At 41.7% G+C, this 23,349-nt stretch overlaps 1 protein-coding gene across 1 annotated transcript in view; it reads right to left on the bottom strand.

The window, feature by feature from the left end:
• LOC311139000 (serine/threonine-protein kinase 4-like) overlaps positions 1–20,822 on the bottom strand; it is a 39,641-nt gene extending 18,819 nt beyond the window's left edge. Inside the window, exons 1-9 of the mRNA XM_084173825.1 lie at positions 20,508–20,822; positions 19,256–19,336; positions 18,631–18,759; positions 18,305–18,419; positions 17,529–17,693; positions 16,370–16,537; positions 16,031–16,168; positions 11,166–11,294; positions 10,169–10,361 (exon numbers count right to left, since the gene is read on the bottom strand). Of these exons, the coding sequence (XP_084029951.1) occupies positions 10,169–10,361; positions 11,166–11,294; positions 16,031–16,168; positions 16,370–16,537; positions 17,529–17,693; positions 18,305–18,419; positions 18,631–18,759; positions 19,256–19,336; positions 20,508–20,551 (1,162 nt within the window). The 5' untranslated portion in view covers positions 20,552–20,822. The remainder of the gene's footprint in view (positions 1–10,168; positions 10,362–11,165; positions 11,295–16,030; positions 16,169–16,369; positions 16,538–17,528; positions 17,694–18,304; positions 18,420–18,630; positions 18,760–19,255; positions 19,337–20,507) is intronic.
• Positions 20,823–23,349: the final 2,527 nt, after the last annotated feature.

Here is a 23,349-nt window from a genome sequence, read left to right as displayed (position 1 = left end):
ACACATTAAAATGGATTAAATTGAGATTTTGTGTCACTGATCTACACACAACACCCCATAACGTCAAACTGGAATTATGTTTGTAGACATTTTTTGAAATTAATAAAAAAATAAAAGCTGAAATGTCTTAAGTTAATAAGTATTCAACCCCTTTGTTATGGTAGGCCTAAATAAGTTCAGGAGTAAAAATGTGCTTAACAAGTCATATAAATTGCATGGACTCATTCCGTGTTCAATAATAGTGGTTAAGATGATTTTTGAATGACTACCCCATCTCTGTACCCCACACATACAGATAATTGTACGGTCCCTCAATCGAGTAGCAAATTTCCAGCACAGATTCAATCACAAAGACCAGGGAGGTTTTTCCAAAGCCTCGCAAAAATACAAAAAGCAGACGATGAATATACCTTTGAGCATGGTGAAGTTATTAATTACACTTTGGATGGTGTATCAATGCACCCAGTCACTACAAAGATACAGGCGTCCTTCTTAACTCAGTTGCCGGAGAGAAAGGAAACCATTCAGGGATTTCACCATGAGCCCAATGGTGATTTTAATACAGTTACCTAGTTTAATTATCCTGATAATAGAAAACTGAGGATGGATCAACAACATTGTAGTTACTCCGAGCGGTCGGGTAGGCTGTTTGGAGTGTTTAAACGACTGGATTTAGGACCGTGCGGACACCACAGAGCGGGCTGACAGGCTGTTTGAAGGCAAAGCTTCTGGAAGGCTGGCTGGACCAGCACGGCAGAGTTGAGCATGGTTCAGTGTGTACGTGTTGCCCTCTTTCACCGAGTTGTAAAAGGTAGCAATACAGAAACTGGCAACTCTTTAGTTGACTGGCAAGGTAACTGCTGTTTAACTTAACAGAAAACCCCCGAAACTAGTGTTTATTCGCAGTGCTGAGCTAGTATTGTAACTGACATGTAACGTTAGCTAATGTTTCATCCCTTCTCGACTGAGGAGAATGAATAAGCTACGCTAATGAGTAGCTACCACAGCCAGGTCAGCTCTAGCCTCTAGTTATCTGTCAGCGATATGGCTATTATTACTTTCTAACAGCAGTTGTTTGTATGGAAATGTTTCGTAGCCTTTGTTTTGTCCTGTTTCAGAAGTAAATGAACTTGGCAAGCTTTTGCCAGTTGATGTACTGTTAGAGAGAGAGCTGGCCAAAAGTTGGCTTACATTAGCTATTATTTTTGCCTCAATCAAACTACACCTGAATCAAACGATGAAACCATCGGCCAAATGATTGAAGATTTATATTCTGATGTTTTATCAGTGCAATGTGAGTTGTATTAGTCAGTATGGCAATGTAACTTTATTGATCTGTCAGTTTCCCTAGCTAACTCTCTACTTTTCACACTGACACAGTCAGTAATAAACAGCTCTAACGTTACAGGCTTCACTGTCATGGTGCACAGTAGAGGTCTGCGCGGCACCGATTTATTCATCCCACACCCGCTGGCTTTCTGTCTGACTCCCACCCGCTACCGCAAGAACTGGTCCCAAACCCCAGCGCAGTCCCGCAATATTATTTTAGGCGTATGTGACGCAGCTCACTTGCCAGCCATGGTCCCAGCCATTTTACGCCCTATAGGAAATGCACAAAAATATCTTAAGAAATAGGTTAAATTACCAGAATCTCACAAGGCGTGTACTCCTGAGTGGCGCAGTGGTCTAAGGCACTGCATCGCAGTGCTAACTGTGCCACTAGAGATCCTGGTTCGAATCCAGGCTCTGTCGCAGCCGGCCGCGACCGGGAGACTCATGGGCGGCGCACAATTGGCCCAGCGTCGTCCAGGGTAGGGGAGGGAATGGCCGGCAGGGATGTAGCTCAGTTGATTGAGCATGGCGTTTGCAACGCTAGGGTTGTGGGTTCGATTCCCACGGGGGGCCAGTATAAAAAAAATATATATGTATTCACTAACTGTAAGTCGCTCTGGATAAGATCGTCTGCTAAATGACTAAAATGTAAATGTAAATGTAAGGCCCTTACACTGAAATACTGGGCTATATCAGCCAATATGCTAGATGTAGTTTGAAGAGAGCAGAGTTGGAGACTTGCACTTTCTCTTAAGCTATTTTTATAGCCTACCTTTTAGGAGTGGGTTAGGGGAAAATAAAAGGAAAATGTATTAAAAATATATATGGGGGATTAGAACTGATTCAGGAAATTATATTGATGGAAGCCACAATCTTTCTGCAATATTAAAGCTGAACTACCCCCCCACCCCACTCCTAAAACCAAAGTTGCGCCCCTGTGAAAATGTATGGCAAGACTTGAAAATAGCTGTCTAGCAACTTAACAGAGCTTGAATAATGTTCAAAAGAATAATGGGCAAATATTGTAAAACCCAGGTGTGGAAAGCGCTTAGAGACTTACCCAGAAATACTCACAGCTGTAACAGCCATCAAAAGGTGCTTCTACAAAGTATTGACTCAGGGGTGTGAATACTTTTTTAAATGAGATATATGTATTTCATTTTCAATACATTTGCAAACATTTCTAAAAACAAATGTTCACTTTGTCATTATGGGGCATTGTGTGTAGATGGGTGAGCAAAAAAATCTATTGAATTCATTCTGAATTCAGGCTGTAACAACAAAATGTGGAATAAGTAAAGGGGTACGAATATTTTGAAGGCACTGTAGAATTCGGTAACACTTTACTTGACACCCAGCATCATAACACGTTATGAAATGGTTATCATGTCATATGACATAACAGCTGACATAACTTGTCATTAAATATGGTCATAACACTCATGACATATTTAGACCGGTTGTGACATATATTGCATTATTTTATGGCTGGTTATGACACCTACATAAGAGTGTCAAAACCCACAAAACCTACCACACAAGGCAAAACATTCCATTACACTATAGTCTACTTGTCAAAAGTATGTTTATGTTATATAACATTCTCTGAAATTGACCATATTAAATGCTCATTGTAATTGCACACACATTGATGTCAGACATGCTCGGTTTCTGATGACTGGAATGAATGCAGGAGCACATTTCAGGTGCAGGACAAGACACCATATTTGACAGATGACTGACATAAGTACAGTGAGGGAAAAAAGTATTTGATCCCCTGCTGATTTTGTACGTTTGGCCACTGACAAAGAAACGATCAGTCTATAATTTTAATGGTAGGTTTATTTGAACAGTGAGAGACAGAATAACAAAAAAATCAAGAAAAACGCATGTCAAGAATGTTATAAATTGATTTGCATTTTAATGAGGGAAACAAGTATTTGACCCCCTCTCAATCAGAAAGATTTCTGGCTCCCAGGTTTCTTTTATACAGTTAACGAGCTGAGATTAGGAGCACACTCTTAAAGGGAGTGATCCTAATCTCAGCTTGTTACCTGTATAAAAAGACACCTGTCCACAGAAGCAATCAAACAGATTCCAAACTCTCCACCATGGCCAAGACCAAAGAGATCTCCTCCACCATGGCCAAGTTAACAAAGGAGTGGCTCAAGAAGAAGCGCATTAAGGTCCTGGAGTGGCCTAGCCAGTCTCCAGACCTTAATCCCATAGAAAATCTGTGGAGGGAGCTGAAGGTTCGAGTTGCCAAACGTCAGCCTCGAAACCTTAATGACTTGGAGAAGATCTGCAAAGAGGAGTGGGACAAAATCCCTCCTGAGATGTGTGCAAACCTGGTGGCCAACTACAAGAAACATCTGACCTCTGATTGCCAACAAGGGTTTTGCCACCAAGTACTAAGTCATGTTTTGCAGAGGGGTCAAATACTTATTTCCCTCATTAAAATGCAAATCAATTTGTAACATTTTTGACATGCGTTTTTCTGGATTTTTTGTTGTTATTCTGTCTCTCACTGTTCAAATAAACCTACCATTAAAATTATAGACTGATCATGTCTTTGTCAGTGGGCAAACGTACAAAATCAGCAGGGGATCAAATACTTTTTTCCCTCACTGTACGTGATAGGCCTATCTGGCTTATATACTGGACAAAAATAAACACAACATGCAACAATTTTAACAATTTCACTGAGTTACAGTTCATATAAGGAAATCAGTCAATTGAAATAAATTCATTAGGCTCTAATCTAAGGATTTCACTGACCGGCGCAGCCATGGTGGGCATAGGCCCACCCACTGGGGAGTCAGGCCCAGCCAATCAGAATGAGTTTTTCCTCACAAAAACGCTATATTACATTAAGAAATACTCCTCAGTTTCATCAGCTGTCCAGCTGGGGCTGGTCTCAGACGATCCCACAGGTGAAGACGACAGATGTGGAGGTCCTGGACTGGCGTGGTTACACGTGGTCTGCGGTTGCGAGGCCGGTTGGACGTACTGCCAAATTCTCTAAAAATGACGTTGGAGGCGGCTTATGGTAGAGAAATTAACATTCAATTCTCTGGCAACAGCTCTGGTGGACATTCCTGCAGTCAGCATGACAATTGCACGCTCCCTCAAAACTTCAGACATCTGTGGCATTGTGTTGTGAGACAAAGCTGCACATTTTTTGTCCCCAGCACAAGGTGCACCTGTGTAATGATCATGCTGTTTAATCAGCTTCTTGATATGCCACACCTGTCAGGTGGATGGATTATCTTGGCAAAGGAGAAATGCTCACTATGAGGGATGTAAACACATTTGTGCACAAAATCTGAGAGAAATAAACTTTTTGTGCATATGGAAAATGTCTTAGATCTTTTATTTCAGCTCATGAAACCAACACTTTACATGTTGCGTTTATATTTTTGTTCAGTATATGATTATGATGGTCATAATGCTTCTTGACAGTGTCAAAGTGTATTTTCTACAAATTATTTAAAATAAGATGTGTTTTAAAACATGACTGCAAATAATTAATTACAACAACAAAGGATTTAAGAAACAAACTTTCAGGGCCCCCCGAGTGGCAACACAGTGCTAGAGGCATCACTACAGACCCGGGTTCGATCCCGGGCTGTATCACAACCGGCCGTGATCGGGAGTCCCATAGACAATGACAAACCTCCTGGCATTGACAACTTAGATGGAAAGCTACTGAGGATGGTAGCTGACTCTAAAGCCACTCCTATCTGTCATATCTTTAATCTGAGCCGAGAGGAAAGTCTTTGTCCTCAGGCCTGGAGGGAAGCCAAAGCAATTCCGCTACCCAAGAATGGTAAAGCAGCCATTACTGGTTCTAACAGACCTATAAGCTTGCTGGCAGCTCTTAGCAAACTGTTGGAATAAATGGCCAAATACAATGCTATTTCTCTGTAAACAAATTAACAACAGACTTTCAACATGCTTATAGGGAAGGGCATTCAACATGTACTGCACTGACACAAATGACTGATGATTGGTTGAAAGAAATTGATGATAAGAAGATTGTGGGAGCTGTACTGTTAGATTTCAGTGCAGCCTTTGACATTATTGACCATAACCGGTTGTTGAAAAAACTTGTGATATGGTTCTTCAACCTCTGCCATTTCGTGGATTCAGAGCTATCTATCTAATAGAGCTCAAATGGTTATTTAATGGAAGCTTCTCTAATGTCAAACATGTAAAGTGTGGTGTACCACAGGGCAGCTCTCTAGGCCCTCTACTCTTTTCTATTTTTACCAATGGCCTGACAAATTACCAAAAATGTCTAAAAACCTGTTTTTGCTTTGTCATTATGGGATAGTGTGTGTAGATTGATGAGGGAGGAAAAAACAATTTAATAAATTTTAGAATAAAGCTGTAACGTAACAAAATGTGCAAAAAGACAAGGGGTCTGATTACATTCCAGCCATGAAATAAAGCAATATGTCACAACAGGTGTAAATATGGGTCATGACATATTATGACCGTGTCATAACGTGTTATGACGCTGGGTGTCAAGTAAAGTGTCACCTAGTATTCTATAGATATACGGGGCAGTTTTCATGCAACCAAACATCGAATTTGCATTCAAATGGTTTGAATCCCCATGGACCTGAAAGGGAAGATACTGGTGGTTAAAAGAGACATTTTGAAGAGAGTAAGATGGTGTTACTCATTCCATGACAGTCAAAACCCAGAGGAATACAAACACCAGTTTACAGAAGAAAAATAAATGTAATTAAATGCTATGCCTAGTGTAAAGAAAAAGTAATCCCTTTAAGAGTGTGTTCTATGACCTATGACAATATGCTGCCTGTACCACCAAGCCCCTCCAAGCAGACTTGGCTTAATATTAATTCACAGGATGCTAAATTATTCTGCCATTTCCTTATCGTCTCCCTGGTCTCTTACAATAATAACACATTTCATTTGTATAAGTATTCACACCCCTGAGTCAATACCCTGTAGAAGCATCTTTGGCAGCGATTACAGCATTGAGTCGTTTTGGGTATGTCTGCACCAGCTTCACACATCTGGATTTGGGGATTTTCTCCCATTCTTTCTTGCAAATGTTCTCAAGCTCTGTTAAGTTAGATGGGGAGAGGCGGTGAATTGCAATCTTCAAGTCTTTTCACAGATTTTCAAAAATGGGAGTCAAGTCTGGGCTTTGGCTGGGTCACTCAAGGGCTTCCACATTCTTGTTCCGAAGCCATTATAGCGTTGCTTTGGCTGTATGCTTGGGATCATTGTCTTGTTGGAACGTAAATCTTCGCCCCCAGTCTAAGGTCGTTTGAACTCTAAAGCAGCTTCTCATCAAGAATTTGCCTGTATTTGGCTCTATTCATTGTTCCCTCTATCCTTACCAGCCTCCCAGTCCCTGCCACTGAAAAGCATCCCCATAGCATGATGCTGCCACCACCATGCTTCACGGTAGGGATGATGTTAAGACGCATGATGAGCTGTGCCTGTTTTTTCACCCCCCAGACATAGTGCTTAGCATTCAGGCAAAATAGTTACATTTTTGTCTCATCAGACCACAGAATATTTTGCTTTATGCGCAGAGTCTTTCGCATGCCTTTTTGCAAAACTCCAGGCATTTGGCCACTCTCCAATAAAACCCAGATTGGTGAAGTGCTGCAGAGACTGTTGTTCTTCTGGCAAATTTTCCCATCTCAACCAAGGAACTATGTAGTTCAGAGTGGTCATTGGGTTCTTGGTCACCTCCCTGACCAAGGTCCTTCATTCCCGGTTGCTCAGTTTGGTCGGACGGCCAGCTCTAGGCAGAGTCTAGGTAGTTCCATGTTTTTTGCAATTCTCAATGATCGAGACCACTGTGCTCTTGGAAACTTTCAACACTCTAGAAATTGTTTTATACCCTTCCCCAGCTATATGCCTCATCACAATTATATCTCGGAGATCTACGGACAGTTCCTTGGACATCATGGTATAGTTTCTGCTCTGATATGCACTGTCAACCTTATATAGAAAGGCGTATTTCTTTCTAAATCATTTCCAAACAATTGAATTGGCCACAGGTGGACTCCAATGAAGTTGTAGTGACTCAAGGATGATCAAAGGAAAATGGATGCACCCGAGCTCAATTTGGCCCTTCATAGCAAAGGAGTGTGAATACTTATGTATATGAGATTTCTGTATTTCATTTTCAATACATTTCTAAAAACTTGCTTTCACTTTGTCATTATGGGGTATTTTGTGTAGATGGGTGAGAAAAAACATATTTAATCCATTTTGAATTCAGGCTGTAACAACAAAATGTGGAATAAGTCAAGGGGTTTGACTACTTTCTGAAGGCACTGTAATATTAGGACTAGAATAGGACCCTAAACGGACCCCTGTGGGACACCGCATGTGACCGTAGACTCCGAAAATCGTAATGTATTACTTCCTATTGGACAGGTAGGAGGAGGAGAACCAGAGCAGTTCCAGAGATTAGTGTGCTCTCTAAGACGCCGCAGGAGGATGTTGTGGTCAACAGTGTCAAAAGCAGCACTGAGATCTAAAGGAGGAGGCTAGGTGATCCAGAATCTGCAGCCATCAGCTAGATAACAAAGTGTTCTCCTTGTTCCTCTTCAGTAAAAAGCTGAGGGATGGGGCTGGAGAAATGTAACCACTCAAATTCATACAGAGCTATGGATGCAAGGACTGACCATATATGATATCAAAATTATAGTTTTAACCATGTTTTAAGGCTATAGTGTTTGTTTCCAAACATTGGAGTAAACCCAACATATAAGCTTGTTTTTCATGGGGTACGACACGACAGTTGAATTAAGCTCATGAGGCATATTGCAGATTGCCCCAGTGGACACAAAATCAAACAATGAAAACTCCTGCCAGGAACAAAGTCAGAGTATTCCACAATGCACGCTAGGCCTGCGATGATAGACCACCCCGGAGTTGACTTAACGCAGAAGTAGATACCAAGGAAGCACTAAAGCCCAGCAGTGGGACATCGTCACTGAACAAAATATAAATGATTTAACCCAGCTTGAGTTAAAAACAGGGAGAACTCATCCCTGGGATTTGATTCCTGGCCACACAGCATCATAGGGTCTTCTGCTGAGCTGAGCATGTGTCAAAAAAAGAAAAGCCAGGTCAGGGACATCCTGTTGGCCAAGAAGCTAGCCGTTTTCTATGGGTTTCTGTATTTTCTACCATGCCAGTGCAAAACCAAACTGGTGAATGTTTTGTCTCTAAATAAAACCTCATATCTTACAATCCCATATAGTGGAACCTGACATCCTACACCATTAATCTGAAACATTATCGACTTAAAAGGATCATGTTTCATGTCTGCACATAAGTATGCAGCATCATGGGAGAAAGACACAAACAGATCCAGACACACTACTGCCCCTGAAAAAACACATTCATTATTTAAGTCCCCCACACACTTCAACCAGTCTTTGTCCTCAAGGGGAAAACTGACAGAAAGGTTAAAGATGCAATATGCAGAAATCGCTCCGCCATTTCCTGGTTGCTAAAATTCTAATAGTTCACCTAATTTCAGTTTATGTGACAAAAGCAGGTAGTGTAGAGAATCATTGTACCATCTAAACCTCTGTGAAACATATTTTCCATAACCAAAAATATTGTATTTTCAGCTTTTTGAAGCTGGTGTACAGAACCGAAAGTATAAGATGCAAAAACAAAACTTAAAACGGGAAACATGGAAATAGCACACATAGAACAGATCTACTGCTTCTTAGACTTGCTTTCAATTAGAATGACAGATCTATAGCTCATAATTATGTGAATTGTCAGGTCGCCCAAACCTTTACATATTGCAGCTTTGAAAGATAGTCGTATGTTTAAAAAATTACAAAAAAATTACAAAAAAAATGTACATCCCAAAAAAATTACGTACATCAGGAGTGGAATTGAAAAAAGACTATCACTCAGGGAACTCACCACTGTCCAATCACCAGGCATTGAGTTTGGACATTGTGGACAAAAACATATTTCACATATCATAATATAACCCATGAGATTCTCTCTTTGGGAACTCTACTCCATTCACATTCATTCACTCCCAATTCTACCCCTGCTTGGCATTCTCCAGATGACAACTAATGGCAAAATGTCAGATTACATAAACCTTTTCCTAAACCCTCTTTATTCTCTGGAACTTCCCACCTCTGGTGGTCATCCGAGCAGCAACCAGCACTATACAATGTGGGAAACAATGTCCCCTTCAGCCTAGTGAAATACCTATGCCATCTAGTGGGCCTTGGAGAGACAGCTGCTAAAGCAGGCAGCCACTGAAGGGTCCTGGAGGGCCACAGGGTCCACTGGTTCACTGTGTGGCTCCAAGCCCAATGATGTTACCACAATCTCACTGTATGCAGTACAGTGGTTTCAAACGGAAGCATGAAATAGGATGGACAACCCTAAACTGATTGCATCTGGACTCGCTTATAGCACTTTTAAATTCTAGAGATTTAACTTTGTTTTATTAGTTAATTTAACCTTACCTTTTAAAATAAGTAAATGCAAAACAAAAAATAAGTTGAGAACACATTCTCATTTACAACAAGTTGCAGGGGAGATGAGAGGGGTTCAATGTGCCAATTTGAAGCTTGGGATGCAGAATGCACCACACTGTGATAGATTAATGATACCTTGTCATAGCATTAAACAAAACAATGTCACAACTCTTTCTTTTGGTATCTTTCAATACCAAAAGTCTGCAGTGATCACGTAATGGCTAGACATGACATTCCCTTTCACACTGGATTGCAACGCAACTCTAACAAGAGTATTATAAATCAACTATGACATTGGGGCGTCTGTCACTTACGTTTCATGGTGCCGGCCTCCTCATCATCGTCCGAGTTGATCACCATGGTGCCCAGCTGAGACACCATGGTGTCCGTGTCGCTGTACTCTATCATGGTCCTCGCTGTGTCCCCTAACGAGCCCACCTCCCGGATGGTGCCCATGTCACCCATGCCCGCTCTCACCATCGTGCCCTGGTCCACCTCGTCTTCGTCCTGATTGGGAAAAACAACGTCTTCGGTCACGACTGTGCAACTGGACGACACAGTCACTCACACAAAGTTACATGTGACACTGTGATTTGGAAAAATCCTGTGATGGATCATAATAATAATAATAATAAGCCATTTAGCAGACACTTTTATCCAAAGCGACTTACAGTCATGTGTGCATACATTTTTACGTATGGGTGGTCCCGGGGATCGAACCCACTACCCTGGCGTTACAAGCGCCATGCTCTACCAATTGAGCTACGGAGGACCACCAGTTGGTAGGTTATATTGAATAGTGGCAGTCTGATGTTTCAAGTGTGTAATATCAGGGCAGAGCAATAGCAGTATGCCAACGAGGCACAAGCTAAAATGTTCTGCAGGTCATTTCAATCAATGATATTTAACTGCATTTGTTATAGAAGAATATAAAACTTACACATGCCTTTTGAGCTTAACCCAAAATCTAATGTTGTATTACTCCATTGTAATTTGCAAACAATGTATAGCTCCAAAATGTGCTTAAAAATTCGATGCATGTCAATCTCATGGATTGTCAGTCCTGCATGCATAGCCCTGTCTATGAAAAGGCCTACAGTGTTAGAGAGTAGCAACATTTCCCCTCAGCTTATGAAATAAAGTGGTAGGGTCCTGGTGTTTATAGTCCGTTGTGACGTAGGTCTTCGTGTTAATAAAAGCCAATTAAATTAGCCTCATAAATAGATGATAATGGGCTCGCGGTCTGTTGCGGCCCTGCAGCTGCCAACTATGAATTAGGCCTAAGCTTTAGTGGTGTGTGTGTGTGTGTACCGAGTTGTCTTCGTCCTCTTGGTCCTGTTCGCTCTGCTCGGCCTCCACTTTCTTCAGTTTGATCTCCATGGCATCTGTGATCAGAGCTCTGAGGATGCTGCTGGGCTTAGCAGCCTTAATGAACCGATGCTGCAGGAAGCCAAACACACAATGTACAAACAACAACACGAATGAGCAGACACCCACATCATTGTCAGTAGTGCAGTGCAACGCCATTGAATTAATCTTGCCTTTAATCGCCTAGAAAAAAACACCCGAGATCGTCCAGGTGATCTATCGTAACGAACACGTAGTTAGAAGAAAGATTGCGACATGTTGCTCTTGCAAAGAAACAGTTTGAGGGAGCAAACTTACAGTTCAATTTTCAGAAGATGGGATTGCGCATTTTGGGCTCTATTGTAGCCCTTTTGTGCAGTCGATGACCAAAAGCACCCTCTTTGGCCTCATGGGTGGAACGTTATTAATATAATAATAATTAAAGATTCTTAAAAACCAGACAAAAATCTGGTGTTTCTATGTCAAACAGTTTCGTTATATTTCATTCTTCTGTGATGTCTTCTCAATCGCACTCCACACCTCCCTTTCCCACTAGGACAAAAAGAACACCTATGTGAGAATGCTGTTCATTGACTACAGCTCAGCGTTCAACACCATAGTGCCCACAAAGCTCATCACTAAGCTAAGGATCCTGGGACTAAACACCTCCCTCTGCAACTGGATCCTGGACTTCCTGACGGGCCACCCCCAGGTGGTAGGGTAGGTAACAACACATCTGCCACGCTGATCCTCAACACGGGGGCCCCTCAGGGGTGCGTGCTCAGTCCCCTCCTGTAATCCCTGTTCACTCATGACTGCATTGCCAGGCACGACTCCAACACCATCATTAAGTTTAGTGGTAGGCCTGATCACCGACAATGATGAGACAGCCTATAGGGAGGAGGTCAGAGACCTGGCAGTGTGGTGCCAGGACAACAACCTCTCCCTCAATGTGAGCAAGACAAAGGAGCTGATCGTGGACTATAGGAAAAGGCGGGCCGAACAGGTCCCCATTAACATCGACGGGGCTGTAGTGGAGCGGGTCGAGAGTTTCAATTTCCTTGGTGTCCACATAACAAACGAACTATCATGGTCCAGACACACCAAGACAGTCGTGAAGAGGGCACGACAACACCTTTTCCCCCTCAGGAGACTGAAAAGATTTGGCAAGGGTCCCCAGATCCTCAAAAAGTTGTACAGCTGCACCATCGAGAGCATCCTGATCGGTTGCATCACCGCCTGGTATGGCAACTGCTCGGCATTTGATCGTAAGGCGCTAGAGGGTAGTGTGTACGGCCCAGTACATCACTGGGGCCAAGCTTCCTGTCATCCAGGACCAATATACTAGGCGGTGTAAGAGGAAGGCCCAAAAAATGGTCAAAGACTCCAGTCACCTAAGTCAGACTGTTCTCTCTGCTACCGCACGGAAAGCGGTACCAGAGCGCCAAGTCTAGGACCAAAGAGCTCCTTAACAGCTTCTACCCCCAAGCCATAAGACTGCTGACCAATTAATCAGATGGCCACCCGGACTATTTGCATTGACACCCCCCCACCTTTGTTTTTATATTGCTGCTACTCGCTGTTTATTATCGATGCATCGTTACTTTACTCCTACCTACATGTACAAATTACCTCAACTAACCTGTACCCCCGCACATTGACTCAGTACCGGTACCTCCTGTATATAGCCTCGTTATTGTTATTTTATTGTGTTATTTTTATTTTGTTTTACTTTATTTAGTAAATATTTTCTTAACTCTTTCTTGAACTGCATTGTTGGTTAAGGGCTTGTAAGTAAGCATTTCACGGTAAGGTTATATTCAGCGCATGTGACAAATACACATTTATTTTATGTATATAAAGTGTAATATTGGGATGCAAACTCAACATTGAATACATTTCAACTCTATATCTGACATGGTACAGCCCATAACCATATGTGTGAGGTGTATACTTTTGTTTCAAAGTAGATTTGTTTAAGATTATCAAGAATCACTCTGTGTGACCCTGATTTAGTCCACTGCAGTAAAAGGTTAACAAGCCTAACCAATGGTAGATCTAAGCGCTGGCGGTAGCGCTATAGATCCGGGGGGGGGGGGGGGGTCAGAAATGTGTTTGCTATTTTCACAGTCTGAATAATGAGCTTAATACTGTAGGTTATTGACAGTCTTTGAGTTGACATCAACTCCAATTCGTCTGGGTGCACAGAATATTCTCTTCCTGGTCCATTGTGGATTGATACTAAATGTTTATTAAATAGCATAGGCTCCAGTAACAAAAAAACATCCAGAAAGAAAATGAACCACGGGAAAAAAAAAAAAATTCCCCTGCCCTCGTTTCGAGACAGGTGCATGATAATGGTCCATTCTGAATCAAAACAAACTTCACACCTATATTATTTAGTATATATAAAGACAAGAGTAAATCAAGAATAGTGTGATGGGGGACAATATTAGCCTATCACTTGTGAATGATATATTATCACTTGTGAATGATGGCCAGCTTGTGTGCAGTAAGGCAAGAAACAGCGCATGCCTTTTTTTTGTTGTTGACTTTTTCATGTAGCCAAGCCCATAGGCCTATATGTTTTGATAAGGTTTGTATCCCAACCAAATAACTTCTTAAAATTAAGCACATTAATCCGCTTTACAACGGGTGTAGAGCCTAAAAGGCATACATACGCAGCGCATGAGTTTCAAGTTTGGGGAAGATCATTTTTACCATAGAAATGCACCTATATAATAAAAGCATTACAAGCATAATCGCATTTGCGCTGATAGCCTACTGCAGTGTGCGCATTGCTGTGCTTATGTGAAGAAATAGCCTAATAGTTTATCAACATTTTAAGCTAAACGTTCTGATCTTTTACCTCAGCCTCATTGCTTAGATATGCGCCTCGGAACTGGATAAGGACACGTGCAGTTGCATCCCCGATGTGTCAGTCTTCACTTGTAGCCTGTGAGAAAGACCCAATCATATGACGGGCATTGGCTAATAAAAATTTAGCTATCTGAGCGAGCCATGTGAGTGAGAGGTGCTTCGGAGCACGCAGCCGGGAGAAGGGAATTATTATTATTATATTCAGCCCAAGGGCACAACGGCCAATGGCCGCAAAAGGCATGGATTTTTTTTGTGGGGGGCATTACGGCCACACAAAGGGGATGCAGCCGGGTAATTCGAGGCATTATCAAGTGCTTGTCAAATTGTGAATGAGAGACTAATGAAGTGTGTGCAGCCTGCGCAAATAACAAAGCAGAGCTCATGCCTTTCACGCTACTTTTTTCAAATCGTCATTAGAGTCGCATAATGTAGCCTTCGAATATATTATAAATCAAAACATATAGCCCAATGTTTGTATCACAACTAAAGTTGCATAAATCACTCTAAATTAAGCATATAGGAGGACCGGTTTCCATCAACTCATTTCGAGAAAATATCCTTTCTATTTTATTCAGTTTGTTCAATTGTATTCTTCATACTATAAAATAATGCCATGGAATTCTAAGCAAATCTTGTCTGCTAAATGAACTAGTGTAGCCCACAGCCATATGGCACAGCCAGATCAGGGCCAAACATAAGGACAATGCAGAGTGCGCTGTTCTTCTCAAATAGACTACATTTTCTTCATATCATGTTTCTTTAGACCTATCTAAAATAAATAATGGATTTATTGGACTTCCAAAATGTAGATGTTCCAGGAGATGCTAAATGTGTTTGTTAATTAACGGTCAATTACCGTGAGACCGGCAGTTAATTGCCTGACAATCACCGGCTGAGAAATTTACATGACCGCCACAGGCCTACACTTGAACAATTGAAATATAGTATGCAGGTAGGCATATTTGTGTGTGTGTGTTTTAGGATGTGCAGTATATTTTCAATTCAAGGCACTCTGACAAATAGACCATTTAAACACCTTTTATGGATTGGCTACTTTGCAAGGCCAGGATAAAGAAAGACAACGCTTTGCTGTTGAACCAGCCTTAGTAGCCTGGGCCTAGGGTAGCCTATGGAGGGCTTGATATGAAACTGAAAAAAAGCATCTATTTTTTTTTTAAACAAGAATATTTCTAAATAGGATGGGGTCTGAAGCATATCATCGCTTCTCTCATTCCATGGCACTGTGTGCACAAGTAGGCCTAAATGTCCTTATGCATAACATTTGCACATCTAAACAAAACACCTGTCAATTGTATTATTGCCTATGTGAGAGGCAGATATACAAAAATTGCATCGCCTTTGATATGGCATTATAGGAAGAGTTTAGTCAAGACCTGCTTTTTATGGGTATTAAAACGTCCCATTAGCGCTGCATGAAACGGTCACTTTTGCGCTTGTTTTTAAGGACACACCTCAAATGTTTCCACCCCTCCCACCTCAGCGCAAGCGAGCGGATGTTAGACAGGTAAATTGTCAAACCCGTTTTTACATGGTAAAAGTTAAGAATACGAAATTGCTAACTATCGTGCGTTTGACACTTGCAACTCCTTCGAGCCAGCCGAAATTAGAGCCCTATGAGTGGCCTCGGATAATGTGCAATCCCATCTAAAATATTACAGTTAGTTTGCTCATGCAACGTGTTTCTTTGCAAGAGGAAAATGTCATCCAGAGAGAAATGATGGAAGGAAAGAGAAAATTAACAGAAAGAGATAAAAAGAGGAAGAGATTGAGTGGGAGAGATAAAGATAGGGACTGAGGGAAACAGAAGTATTAGGCTGAATAAGGTCGTTTTGGTATGGGGACAGTGCCTGCGCACCATGACACCCTATTCCCTAGATTGCGCACTACTTTTGGGAAGCAGACAGTGTCAGTGAGATAGGTTGTTTTACCTGTAGAAGCTGTGTGGCAGTGGCTCTGTTCTCTGGGTTCTTCACCAGGCACTGGATGACAAAGTCTCGGAAGAGCTCTGACCATAAGTCTGGGTTTCGGAAAGTCGGTGGAGGATTGGTAGGAATCATAAATATGGCCTATGACAAAGCAACATAGCATGACAGAATAGACAAAGTCACATACTGGGACAATTTAACAACACAAAATCACACATTTCAAGTTCTCTCTGTTTTTGCCAGTGCATTCAGAATGGTTTTAGAGGGGTTCAAGCCTGAGAAGTCTTTGACAAGTTCCGTCAATAACAAAACCAGATCTGTACACATTAAAAATAGGCTCACCCTCATAGGGTGGATGTCTGCGTAGGGAGGCTTTCCCTCTGCCATCTCTATGGCTGTGATGCCCAGGGACCAGATGTCTGCCACACAGTTATACCCAATCTCTTGTATCACCTCGGGGGCCATCCAGAAAGGAGTGCCAATCACTGTGTTCCGCTTGGCCATGGTATCCTGAGGAACAGACAAGTAGTAGACATGACATATGAATGACATCTGTACATGATATATAGAAAACGTTATGATGTCCTGGTTAGTCGTGGATTGCTCGCAAACAACTTAGCTATATTAACTCTAATGCAGGATGTTAAAAAGTCGTAGCCGGCCGCGACCGGGAGACCCATGGGGCGGCGCACAATTGGCCCAGCGTCGTCCAGGGCAGGGAATGTAGCTCAGTTGGTAGAGCATGGCGTTTGCAACGCCAGGGTTGTGGGTTCGATTCCCACGGGGGGCCAGTATGAAAAATAAAAAAATAATGTATGCACTCACTAACTGTAAGTCGCTCTGGATAAGAGCGTCTGCTAAAAATGACTAAAAAAATTTAAAAAAGGGACTACACAGTACAGCCCAGATGGCGAAACTGATATTTTGAAGGTATATAAAAAAAAAGTTGGTTGAAGAGTAGCATCCCTTGGCTGGGTCCAGTACAGATCAAAAAGGGATCAGCTGATGAGACTACTAGACAAGACAGTTTTCTGCACGTGCAAGATGTCAAATAAATGTACAACTATTTTCATTGGTTGGGCGGATCGGTCTTGTTTCTAAACCTCTCCCCAAGATTTGACATAGTGAATTTTAGGGGACACCAACAGTCAATGTGGCAGGTATTAATAGATAGTTCAGATCAATCAAACCAAGGAGTTAAATCAACATCCTAGATCAGAGGTGTCTAACATAATTCCTGAAGGACCGTGTCAGCTGGTTTTTGTTATTTCCTTTCAATTCATGTCCAATTAAGACCTAGCCAACCAGGTGAGGGGAGTTCCTAACTGATCTTAATTTATCAAACAAGTACAAGGGAGGAGCAAAAACCCAAAGACACTAAGCCCTCCAGGAATTGAGCTTGACACCCCTGTTCTAGATCAAACGTTCATCTAAAACAGTCTCATCTCATTAACTTATGACTCAATGATCTGCACCAGCCGTTAGCTGGTGAATCCCTTACCGTCAGCTGTCCCGCTACCCCAAAGTCAGCCAGCTTGGCCTGGCCCTCTGCGTTGAGCAGGATGTTCCCTGCCTTGATGTCTCTGTGGATCTTCCTCATAAAATGCAGGTACTCCAGTCCCTTCAAAGTGGACTGCACTATGGTGGCGATCTCATCCTCTGTTAGCTACAAGACACGTGAGGGAAAAGACACTAATCACGTTTCCATCCACAGTTTTTATGCGAGTAAAGTCATTGTTTATTAAAAAATACAAATCACGACAGCTGTCATGGAAACAGGACGTTTCAGTACAATTGTATAAATGCCGACAGATCATTTGATCGTTCGACATGATGGGATGTTTTTGGGTCAGTAAAATGTATTATGCGAGATATGGCGTCGTCATGCACTGCTTTTTATTTGCAACAAGTCTGTTTGGTGGAAACACCCCTGGTGGGAAAATGCGCTAATTTTCTTCATGTGGATTTTAGAATACTCGCATGAAAATCTTTCACCAATTGAATGGAAACCTAGCTAGTGTGAGACAATTTTACTTATTTCCACGACTGATTGCACAAAACAACCATATTGAAATGTACAGCAAGCAGAAATGTATACAAAACAGTTAATACATTTTTGTAATGTTTACTTTAAATCTGCATAAATAATTGCCACATTCTGATAAACATTTCAAAATATCCCATTACAAGTTTAGGTTACGAAGGCGTTGTTACACACACAGCATATATCACCCTTAATATTCAGTCAGATTTAACGTGTTTCATGTAGCATGTTACCGTTTTGTTGCGTAGACGAATTATGTCAGAGACCGAGCCAGCTCCGCAGTACTCCATTACAATCCACAGGTCGCTGTTCTTAAAATAACTGCCATAGTACTTCACAACATGGGGACTGAGGATGCAAAAGAGCCTTATGAGCATTTAGCCTACTTCTGGTACCTTGTTGTCTATATCAGACTAATCATACGTTTAGAATGCAAAACCATGTTTTCTAACCTTCTTCAGGTCACAAATAATGTTACAAACATAGCAAGAGATGATTTAATCTGGCGACACAGAGGCAAGTCAGGCAACCAGAGGAGGTTGAGTGGAGGGTGCCTCACCTGTTACACTGCTGCATGATGGAGATCTCTTTGATGATCTCCTGCAGGTCGGACTCCACAGGGACCTGTTTGATGGCCACAATCTCCCCCGTCTCTTTGTAGTTGGCCTTAAAGACACTGCCATAGGACCTGCATAGAAAACAGGTGTGAAAAAAAATAAGGTACCTTGGCTACTACTCAATGAGTCGACTCGTGACATGCCTTGGGTTCACAGTGAGAAAGTTGTGGTCATAGGGCCTACATGGTTAGTTTGAGAGGTAAATAGATTAATGAATGTAGTCTTATTCTAGCACAGTAAGTACATTTTATAAATGCTTGAAATAGGCATATCAATAAGGAGCAATACAGTGACTAGCGCAGCACAACTTACTTACACACCCATCAGCTGTCAGTCATGACGCAATGCCAGAGAGCATGTCAATCTCAGACACGCTAGCAGGAAGTTGAGTAACAGGAAATGAGGAAGAAGTGTTTAGGACAGGCGGAGGGAGGGGCTTACTGCATGAGTGACACTTATGTCATGCTGTTATGTCACTCTTCTTCCTTGAGTGTAGTGTAAGTCAGAGAGGGATGGCCAGGCGTTTTAGGTTCAGCTGTCCATAATAGAAACACATGCAGGACTCACCCTTCGCCAAGTTTCTCCAGCACATCGAAGACTTCTTCTGGCTGCTTGGTTAAACTGTCTTCACTGAGCTTCTTTAACTGCCTGTAGGGTGGAAAGGGAAAGTGGGTTTAGGAAACCTTGTGAGTGAGTGAGTCCTACTTAAAGCAACTCTGATTTTAAATAGGTTTAGGACCTAAAACATGCCAGTGTTAGCAGTGGAGTAAAATGTTCTCTGAACTCACTGGCACTGTAATGTACCGATCTAAAAACAGAGCCTCCAGGGCTCCATGACAAACAGATCCAACACAAAATGGGAAACTGTCATATGAATTCTACAACAGAATCCTGTAAATGCAATTTGATAAGCAACATTGGAGCTGTCAGTATTGGCCTCAATCAGGTTTCATAAGGACACAAGATACAGTGGAACAGTAAAGACAGGCATGGGTTTTTAAAACAAATATGCCTAGACAAGAGCATACTGAAGTGGACATTAACTTCTTAAATTGTCAACGCAAATCAGGGATGTCAAACTCATTCCATTGAGGGCCTAGTGTATGCAGGTTTTTGTTTTTTCCTTTCAATTATGCCCTAGACAACCAGGTGAGGGGAGTTCCTTCCTAATTAACGACCTTAATTCATCAATCAAGTACAAGGGAGGAGCGAAAACCTGCAGACACTCAGCCCTCCGTGGAATGACTGACACCTGTGATGTAAATGCTTGGTCAGAGAAAACAGAAAATGACAATGAAGAGATACAAGCATTGTATGACTGCAGGGGCCTCCTAATAACAATGTGTCAATCATAATGCTGCCTCATAATTTGTTACCAATATACATTTGTCGGAATTGTCAAACAATGTTGTTCCACAACCTAATTTTGAATGAAAATGTATCCTCCCCAAGTGTAGTTCAAACTATATAAAGTACTGTACAGAGTACATGTGTTATGTCCAATAATGTTGGCCTATGTGGTTGTCAACATGCTTGCTAGCCTATGTACAGCAGTAGCTAGCTAACAGCATTAGCCAAATCATTGAAAATGTTATCAAATATGCGTGATAGGTAACTAGCTAGCTTTAGTTAAAGTTAAGATAGTTGCTAGCTAACGCGTTAGAGCTTGATTGTGGATCTCTGCTGGATGATGCTAGCTAGCTAACGTTAGCATGCTAGCTTACTTATCCAGTAGCAACCCAACACAATCAGGCTAACAGTATGTTCAAACTAGAGAAACACGCTTCTGCAGCCCATTTAGATAGTCCTGAGACATTACCTGCGTGGGTGAGTCCTCATTTGTACTTTGTCCTTGCTCTCCATTGTTTACTTCAAGATAGTTCACTTCTGCTAAACTAGCCACTCACCAGCTAGCTAGCTAGCGAACTCTAGCAGAGATAAGCGTTTCTGAATGTTTGACAGTTGTCTGAAAACTTAGTTCGATTTTTGAGTAAAGCCAGGATAACAAAATCTCAAATTGTCCTTAAACTACTGTAATCTCATTATAGGCTCCATCCTCCTCTGACTAGGCAACTTTGGACGTATTTGAACATTTATTGCCAAGCGTCTTGACCTTTCAGTTCAAACCCGGAAGAGCGTTGGGACTGGGCGCGGAAATAGAGGGCTAATCCCAAATCTAACCCTAGAACCTACACATTTGTGGAGATTTGACAAGTGTAAGCAATATGGTAATAGTTCCAACTTCTGATAGGATAGGTGATAGTTTCGCCATATTGCCAAAGACAGTACAAGAAGATGGCCATAACTGCTTCTCCAATAGGTCGTTATCAATGAAACGTCACAATATAGAGCAGAGCATTCGATTCAACCCAGTCTCTCATTAACTATGTACAAATAAGCACAATATTTTTTTTATGTACTAATAGCAAAAACTCATGATTACTTATTCTTCTGTGGATTTTATGTGTCGGTTGGCAACTCATGACGACCCATCGAGCTCACAATCATAACGCCAGACCTCTGATGCCACGCCCCTTCTGAATTCCTTTAAACTTGATGCACCCTGAGTTTGTGCTATTAGTACAAATAAACATAACTGCTTATTTGGATGTAGCTAGCTATTTTACAGTGAGAACGCGAGGTAAATTATTCGACAAGAAATGATAAATAATCGAGTATTTTCTGTATTTCGGCCCGCATAACTCTTGTTTTATTTCAATCAATTACATGTATTCGTTCATCTTGTAGACAGGAAGTGATATTTATTAGTCTCCTGCCAACCATATCTGTATGCTAACGTTAGCGTTTTGGTTCCTTCCGGGAGCCAGTGAACTGGGCCTTTTTAGCTAGCTGTTCGCTGTTATTAATTATGTAAAAAGACAATCAATAATATCAATCTTGTACACACATGGAAATGCTTTTTAGTGAATGACTGAGTTATTTATTTCATGACTTAAAAGTGGCGGGCTGTGGGTGATGGACTGTGAAACTCAATCTCCCATGACTCCGTAGTAACGGAACTGACTGTGTTGTGTTCGTTTTTATTATACCTCAGTGGTTGTGTTGAATACCTGTTGATAATCACAAGTTTACTGGAGAACGGAGACCAAGTAGAGACTTTTGGACAAGGTGGATAATTGTATAATATAAGGCAGTTTATTCAGAGGTAAAGATATCTGAAATCGCGTGCACGGACCCGTTCGTCAACCTCGTAGGGAGATATCTGAGAGCGAGCCCCTAAACATTGTGTGCTGACATTTTATACAATAAAATAAAGTAGGTTGATTCTAGTAGTTCTGATCTTCTGATTGGTCCTGATGAGTTGGTCGAGGTCACCTCCATTGCATTGGCTCTGAGTCGGGTTCTCTGTCTTCAGATGTTCAGCCTAAGAGAAGGGGGTTTTTGTGTGTGTGTGTGCTTAACAATGATGATGTGTGTGTGTGTGTGTGTGTATGTGTGTGTGTGTGTGTGTGTGTATGTTTAACAATGATGATGTGTGTGTGTGTGTGTGTGTGTGTATGTGTGTGTATGTTTAACAATGATGATGTGTGTGTGTGTGTGCGTGTATGTATGTGTGTGTGTGTGTGTGTGTGTATGTGTGTGTATGTTTAACAATGATGATGTGTGTGTGTGTGTGTGTATATGTGTGTGTGTGTGGGGGTGTGTGTGTATGTCCTCAGAGCAAGAAGTCGTGAGTTTGGGAGAACTGAGAGACCTATGGCGTGGGTGTTGTCCATAGCCACCTGCTGATAAGGCCGACAAGATAGAAGTCTTTGTGCATTGTATTAAATACAAAGGCCCAACACAAGATGGGTCATGCACAAGATTTTAGTCAGACCAAGCTATAACATTATATATTTACTACGACAAATCCCTCTCTTCACGTCTCCCCAGAGACGTGACCAAGTAACAGTAAAGAAGGAAAACTTAAGACGTGACACAAGCTAACAGTGTAATTGGCAAAATAGGGAAAACTTTATCAGAAGATAAAGTTTTGATTCCCCCTCTTCACGTCTCACAAGAGACGTGACAAAAAGCTTAAATGCTGCAATTGGCAAAATAGGGAAAACTTTATCAGAAGATAAAGTTTTACATTCCCCCTCTTCACGTCTCACAAGAGACGTGACAAAAAGCTTAAATGCTATTCATCATCCAGATATCCTTGGTCAGCATCGTCAATAGCAAGCAAAGGAAACATCTGACCGTTATCTGCAGGATGTGGATCAATAGCGGTGGTTATAATCCTGGTTGTCAGCGTCCGTATGCATGGAATGCAACAGCATCCACAAAGCACTAGAATTGCAGCAAAATTAAGATGGATACAAGTATAGAAGAAACAAGCGTTTTATATTTACCAAACGCATCCATCCAAGAGTCCCACATTGAAGTGTCCACCCCTGAGTGGCTCTTCATCTTACCATTAAGAGTTTGTAACCCTTCCAGGGCAATTATCAAACTGCCATCTGTGGCTGTATTGTTGGGAATAAAGGTGCAACATTGTTCACCAAACATAGCACATACTCCTCCTTTTTCAGCCAGGAGCATGTCGACAGCAATACGATTTTGGAAAGCCATGAGAGAGGTTGCAGCCAACTGGCCATGCACCGCCTCAAAACCTTGTTGTGTCCAATTGCCTAATTTTTAACATTAATGTATGCAGT

The sequence above is a fragment of the Coregonus lavaretus genome (genome assembly GCF_964263955.1).
Source record: "Coregonus lavaretus genome assembly, chromosome: 12".
Taxonomy (NCBI): Eukaryota; Metazoa; Chordata; class Actinopteri; order Salmoniformes; family Salmonidae; genus Coregonus; species Coregonus lavaretus.
The sequence above is the reverse complement of the archived record's forward strand: the minus strand, read 5'-3'. Positions and strand labels throughout refer to the sequence as shown.